The following is a 7,321-nucleotide window of genomic DNA, read 5'->3' on the forward strand; positions in this document are numbered from 1 at the left end:
TCAGTTGTGGTGGAATGGGAGATGAGGAGGCGGTAATTTCGTGGCGCGTGACGGTGAGTATTGTTACTCTAGTGGTATGGTAGATACAGAGAACAGCTGACGAGGCTGCGGAGAGTAAATGGAGTGCTGTGAGCAAGGGTTATTATAATGACCCCTATATTATGCAAATGTGCCGGTAGTGCAAGGCTGGGGTATTGCTGGGTTCATTGGTCGGTCATCAGCAGTGTTGCAATATTTGTTTGCTTCCCTCAGCTGAGCTCAGGAATTTACTCAATTTTTTTACGAGGATTTTTTCAAATTTCCTCAGAATTTTCATATCTAGATGTGCATAAATTTCTACACTGGTCGTCAGGCACTGGGCGCATCGTCAACCTGTGATAAACAGGGGGTATTTTGCTCGAGTGCAGGCCATGAGAAATGCGATATTGGATTTCATAAGTGATGTTAAAGCAGAGGGAAAAGATGCGATTCAGGTGGGCGTAATCATCGAGTATGTGGCTGATTGGGAATAAAGGAACGAGTGGTGTTCATTCTCTAGATAGTGTCCCTAGGAGCTGGCATTGACACTACTTACTGGTGGCTAAGTGATCAGGAGGAGATTCGTGGGATCAAACTTAGGTAGGAGGGGCTCAGTCGAGGCTCATCACACTGTGCGCGTCCGAAGTTCAACATGGCCTAGGCAGGCACATATCGATTCCGTCTAAAACTGTTGCTAATATAAAGTTGATGTTAATGGAGTTTCACCCGTGATATGGGAAGCACTAGTGAAAAATCTTTTTCACGACTACTGCGTAACGCAAATATCGCGTTTTTCACCGAGTTTTACGCCATCTTTACGTAAAACGGGTAAAACTCCAATGTATATAATAAAAATATAAAAGGGAATATCCATATAGTAGTTTATCTACGGTTGTATATATTTTTATAGGGGATCTCAGTATTGGAAAATACGCACATGGTCAACTGCATATGTCGGTGACATTAGTGGAAATTGTGAGGTAAAATTGAGGAAATTCTTATCGGTTTCTGTGTATTTGTACATCAATTTTATATTTAAACTTATATAATAAGTGAGGGAACTTTTGCACCCAGCTGAGGAAAGCGAACATATGCTTCATTACTGATCAAACTGGCTTGCCAACTATCACGCCCGGGTGAGATAAACTCCGTAAAGGTACTTCATTTCGTGTGAGGCTCATGTGAAGTTATCGTAGGTATCTCGAGTTGGACATGCCCGAAGTGGTGGATCGGAAAACGAGTAGTGTGTCTGGGGGAGTCTTTTGGTGAAGTGTAGGATTTGAGGTATGATATTGCGGCGAGAGGCGCTGTGGAGCAGACTTGGAAAATCCAAGGATGATCTCGTTATCAAGGATGGTAGGCTGAAGTTAGGCTAAATTTTCGGAAGGTATGGTAGGGAATCTTTAGGGTGCGGCGCGAGATGTATACGGGCGGACACGTACAGGTCGGCTTGTTGCGACTTGAGGGCTGTGGAGACGGTCTCGGGCGCTCTTGGAGAGATAGGTGAGTCTGGCGGCTCTGATGGGGTTGTGTGCAGTATCTTCATGGTGTAGGTTTTGAATCCACTGGAGTACCGACATTGTTCATCGCTGAGTGTGTATTGGTGTAAGGGTCTGATTTTTGAGAGGCGGTGAGAATTAATCTGTTAAATTGCCAGATATATGCCTCCAGAATCGAGTGACAGGTTGTTGTCGTGGATTAGTGGGTCAATCGAAGGAGCTGAGTGTCGAGTGCTGGTGTAGGTTGTGGTGATAGTTCATTGAAGTTTCACCCATTTTACGTGAAGTGGCGTAATACTCTGTGAAAAAAAACGATAGTCGTAAAATATTTGTTCTACTACGGGTGAAACTCCATTGTGTTAGGTACGAGCAGTGCAATCCTGATGACCCATTTGGACGGGTTATGATGGAGAACCTCAAGGGACGAGGATGTCCACTTATAGGTTTGGGAAAGTGAGTCGGACAATGTTGGGAATTAGGTCAATGCATGGTATAAACCAATCTCGACGTCTGCGTAATATGCATCATAGATACCCTACTGTCCAGTCGCAGCGGGAGCGATATGAAACATTGGGTTTCCCATATTGCATTGTGAAGGACATGCTTGCAATCTACGATGATACTTTGGTGAGTTTTATTGGAGTCGTATTCACGTCTTTCTCCTGGCAGCTGGTTATGTTTCAAAATCAAAATATGGGTTCCTAGGGAATAATTTGTGTATATCTATTCTGACGTAACGGCGTGCATTTCCACGACAGAATTTAACGTGTGGAAAGCGATTCTGGTAGCAGTGTTGAAAATGAGGAAAAGTGTGTTGAAGTCTGAGGTTAGACTTGCCTATTTTCAGATGGACGATATGGACGAACAGATCCGAGTCGCGCGCCTTGAAATATTTGATGAAGTTGAGGAGTGGCAGCTGATGATGTAAGGAAATTTGAGGGGGCATCTAATTGATTTACGATTCCCTTAGGCGACATTACTTCCTACTCCTTGCTAGTACCACTAGAAAGGGCATATCTTTCAAGCCTACTCAAAAAAGAGTTCAAACAAGTTTCTCTTAGTATGAGGTGTTCGGGTTAGAAGTCGGGGAGGTTTTCCTTCAATGCAATCGAAGACTGAGTTGTTTCCGAATCTTATATGTGCTTTCCAGGCTGAATTCTTCTCTAGCATGTTCGGATCGGGTCCTCGATCATGATATGGGAGCCTTCAACGAGGCTCGAGATCCTAGTTTAGTGACAGATCGCATAGTAACGGAATCGCTTCCTTCGTCTTCCATGTCATGTTGTTCGTCAGACTGTTCAAAAGTCTGGCAAGAGGACAAGAGTCATTCTTTCATCTCCCCCTTATCGCCTCTCAGGAGGTCTCCCCCGTAATATACAGTGACACTGTAACAGTGTACGTACGGGCTTGCTATCACTGCTTGGAGTGGTTTCGCGATGGATTTCGAACAACTATTTCAACTCGTTATGCCCCCAGTTCCCCTTGGGTACTACCTATTGCAAAGTTTCCAGGATAAGTTTTTCGTAAGGCTTCTGAAAGTTTCCAAAATGGACCAGAAGAAGAATGAAATTGTTTGTTTTGGCGGAGAAAGTAATTTTCGTCAACAAAACGAGTCTCATTTCAGAAAATGAGGATAAGATGGTCAAATACAACAGGTATCTACGGCTGAAAACTCCATCAACAGTCTTTACATATAAATACTCTCTCATTAAACGGCGTGGGTACCTGAACTGCCAGTATGAGAGTAAGTCGTGAAAATTCCTATGTTGTACTGAAGATGAGCCGTCAACGTTCCAAGACATGAACTCTTTGGAGATGTTCAACGCCGTGTAAGAGGAGTACCTGCCGAGGTGGAGACCGTGGACGAAGTGGTGCCGGGCAGTTCGTTCCATAGAGATGGCTTTCACTCGTTCCGGCATGGCGCGTAGGAATCAGGACAATCTTCAACGACCTCGTCAACAAGGTAGCCCGATCGTAGAGCTCTAGAGATTCTGCGCGGAGCGTAATGAGCTACCGTCGCCGGGGTCTGAAGACATTTTCTGCCTGCGCAGCAGCTTCGACTCGCAGGGAAACTTGTTCTGCTACTTCTGCAGTACGAGCCTTCTTGCCGTACAGTTGGGCCCTACTACCTCTTGCTCCCAAACTTTGATTCCCCTTCTCCGAAATTTACCCTCTCTCCCAAACAAATAACCCCCTTTTCCCAAATGCTGAATTTTGCTTCAAAGCTGCGCGGCGCGAAGCGGCCGGATACTTGCTGGCTCCTTTCTCCTCTCAGGCCGTTTTCGGTACGGGTATCTGGGTCTCATAGTCGGCAGCTATCTCTGGTCGTCTTCTTTGGCCCATGAGTCGTGGATGCAGTTTTTGACCCGAAAACTTATGTTGATTCTGCCCTACCTTCCTTCTACGGAAGGTTTCTCACATTCTATGCAGACGGCGTCTTCAAAACGCCGATGCTGGCTTTACGCCAGTGGCTTAACTTTTCACCCCACCGTCGTCTTTCGACAGTCCTGGGAGAGAGATGAACTTGTTAAGAAATCTTCAGGGAGCTGAGAATCTCAGCCTGAGATTGTTTATCGTTACATCGTAGCATGTCTTGCTATGTTGGATATTCTCTATTCTCATTCTACTTGGAATGTCGTTCCAGTTTTTAATTGTAATGGATGGTGCTGTGTAGAATGAAGCTTTTGCCTGCAGGTGTCTTGTTGTTCACAGTGGTTGCACTTTCCAACTGTTCTTGAGGGCAGCAATTGGCTGGAGGCGGACGAGCTGCCACATCGCAGTAAGCTGGGCTGGGGTCTCTCGTGTACTTTATAGTGTATTGTGTGGTCTGATCATCTGAGCATCTTATATCCGCTTCGTGTATAGACCCCAGCCTTCGAGATGATTCTCACGTTGGCTCTATCAGTTTTTGCTTGACTGGGAAAATGTGCTTGATCACGGACTTGCTCGTTGTGTACATTCGTAGGTGCTCACTGGAACTTCAAGATATTCCAACTACAGGACATCACAGGTTCACAGGCCAGCGTTGGGGATTCTAACTTCTGGTTACAATGAGTGGTGGTACAGCACAGTGGGTGACATGGGTTACTTTCCAAGACTTACCCCTACAGGTGAAGCAAACCCACTTCTTCGATTCGTTCGTAGCCTCCTCGTGCCCAGATATACTCCTTGAAGCTACCGAGTAGACGGACACGTACACAATGTGCTACCACTTATGAGGACAATCTCTGCGACTGCATCGGATCACAGACCCGCAGTAAGGTCCCATCTCGTCTGTAGAAGGGAGATCGGGCCAAGTCACTTCATCGTAGGTCACGAAGCTCGTGAGACTCTCGGTGAGAGTATCACTGCTTGTCACAGCTGGGTCTTCCGCAGATTGATTCTTGTTCACTCCCCCGGAGATCTTCAATCCCTGGCCAGTCGCCTCCTGACAGGAGGCTCCTGTCCGGTGAGCCGCCGACGCTTCTGCCTGTTCTTCAGTCCATATCTCACGTTCGTGGGTATCTTCTACCATACCATGATTCCCTCGGCGCTGCTGGGACCTCTCGAAATGAGTAGTAGCAGTCGACCAGTCGGCGATGGCTTGAGGGTCCCGTTCAAGTCCTAGGGCGAACGCTACACAGAGTACGAGCTCACAAATGAACGCTTTGGTCCACTGTTTACCAGTACACTAAGGACCGTCCGGTGAATCTATTGCTGGATCTGCCGACCCTTCATAGCTCACTATGGAAAAAAGTCTCGATATCTCGCATTTAACCGCGCGGTGTATCATTATGGGGTCTTATTGGATCCGTCTGAGATCGCTATAGTAGAGCTTTTGACCCAGTCCCAAGCTTGCGAGTTTTTCGCGGGATGTAAGTTGCTGATCGAGGCAGTACAGCGAAAGCCTCCGTTTGGCCTCGCTGTCAGAGCAAGCACGCTCCGGTCGGTGGGCCGCCTTTATATCGATCATACACTCAAATGTTCATGGTTCGGCAAAAGTGATGCCAAAAATGGATCTTAGATGGAGTATCAAGATAATAACTGTGGATCGTTGCAACGCATCGGGTACATGCTCTGCATGGAAGACGAGGCGGGGGGCGTCGCTGAACTCCCTGCACCAAGGCAACCCGTGAGGGAGGCACTGAGTAGCGGACTGTTTGCTTATCCCGCCACATCTGTCGGCTGCGGATAGATACATGGATGGAATTTGTTAGTCTGGCTTCGTTCATCATGAATGGATGCTTTGAGTCAATATCCGATGTTAACAATCAATATTATTGACACATGTGTATTTATGCCGAGTTGTTCGACCATTTTTAAGACCACTCTAGTAACAACGGTCTCATCAGTGCCAAGCCGGTACCCTGAGCTCGCAGCTTAGGATGTCTCGGGATCACTCGGGTCCGCACACCAATCTGAGACATGGATTCCATATCTCAGACTCAGTATTACTAAGCAAAGTGTAGCTGTGGAAAAGTTCCGGATATAGTGCTTTTGCTGTGAGGGGCTTATTACAGGAGGCCGCGCTGTTATGCTTGAAAGAAAATCATCGCCTGAATTCCCGAACAATCCACGCAATAATGATTGACGATTGCTGTGTATATTCTTTATATAGGTACCCTACTGTTTCGGTCGGCATCAGTTCAGCTATGGAGGCCTTTGTGCGTGCGTGCACGGACGGAGTACTGAAATATTCTCGTCAACTGATCAGCCCTTTTCGATCTTCTTCTGTCCATATTCTATCTTTGTTCTCCTCCGACTGTATTTCTTGACTAGACTATGCCATCTCTATCCGTTGCGATCGAAGCTATTCAATCAGTTTGTGTCTAATTTCGTGGCGAGTGACGATGGTTGTTGTACACGGTAATGATAATCAGATTAGTAGACTATCGCCTGTTGGTACTAGCATGTAACCGCCCCGGTAGCAATCCATTGATCTGTCGTACTCGCGAGAGTATTTCTTTTAGCTCAGTTGATACTATTTTTATTATGGTGGAGACAGAACTGAGCATGGACTGCTTCTGTGGTTGGTTTCGAGACAGTAAAGGCCGCTGTATTTGTATGATGAGGATCGATCTTATTATTATCCCAACAGTGTGGTTCTAGTTTCCAAGCATGATTACCTATGATAACGATCAGTCAGCTATTCGGCTCATATTGCAGCTGTCGGGATCAGTTTTCCCCAGGTCGTTACTTCCAGCGCTCACTGCGGGTTTGATAACCTTTGGTAGTATACAATGGCGGGTAGTTGGAAGAGTTCCATTGGCGACTTCGTAGTATGACGGCGTAATTGATGCCATGTTAGGCCTTGGATTCGAGGTGGCATCACAATGGATACCTGCGGAAATCCAACATCCTTTCTCGGTGCAGATATTTGCGATTATCCTCGGTTACGTTATTGTATTTCGTACGAATATGGCGTTGGGGAGGTAGTAGTAGTGGGGAATGCTATAGAAGTACATCTACGAGATCGATTTGAAGTTGTTATGCGTAGTTGATTACTTCGTGCGTTATGGGGAATCCTTGCGGTGCGGGCAACTTCCGAGTCTAAATCTTCGTTAGGCTTGAGAGCCCAAAATCAAACCCCGTAATCTCTGGTTTATCGTTGTACACTAGGCCTTCGTAACGAAGGGGCGGAGCTCACTTAGCCCACGTCTATTGATTAGATCAATGAATTTGACATAGGTCCCCGGTTCGATCCCCGGGTAGGACATTTTCCCGCCATTAAAGTTTTTGGTGTATATCTCTTCGAGCTGTTCGCATAATCGAGTTTTTCGATTTTTTCTCAAAACCTCCGCATATAAAGGAGTCGTTGGGGAGTT

The 7,321-nt window shown here is 46.3% G+C and overlaps 1 protein-coding gene across 1 annotated transcript in view; it reads left to right on the plus strand.

The window, feature by feature from the left end:
• Pmar_PMAR018225 (Leucine carboxyl methyltransferase, putative) overlaps nt 1–2,445 on the plus strand; it is a gene marked incomplete at both ends in the record, with an annotated part of 2,584 nt that extends 139 nt beyond the window's left edge. The window contains 12 exons of the mRNA XM_002778382.1: nt 1–32; nt 84–175; nt 353–473; nt 539–618; nt 1,215–1,258; nt 1,303–1,374; nt 1,426–1,521; nt 1,572–1,623; nt 1,676–1,750; nt 1,881–1,970; nt 2,048–2,144; nt 2,365–2,445. Of these exons, the coding sequence (XP_002778428.1) occupies nt 1–32; nt 84–175; nt 353–473; nt 539–618; nt 1,215–1,258; nt 1,303–1,374; nt 1,426–1,521; nt 1,572–1,623; nt 1,676–1,750; nt 1,881–1,970; nt 2,048–2,144; nt 2,365–2,445 (932 nt within the window). The remainder of the gene's footprint in view (nt 33–83; nt 176–352; nt 474–538; nt 619–1,214; nt 1,259–1,302; nt 1,375–1,425; nt 1,522–1,571; nt 1,624–1,675; nt 1,751–1,880; nt 1,971–2,047; nt 2,145–2,364) is intronic.
• Nucleotides 2,446–7,321: the final 4,876 nt, after the last annotated feature.

The sequence above is a fragment of the Perkinsus marinus genome (genome assembly GCF_000006405.1).
Source record: "Perkinsus marinus ATCC 50983 genomic scaffold scf_1104296949592, whole genome shotgun sequence".
NCBI classification, from domain to species: Eukaryota; Perkinsozoa; order Perkinsida; family Perkinsidae; genus Perkinsus; species Perkinsus marinus.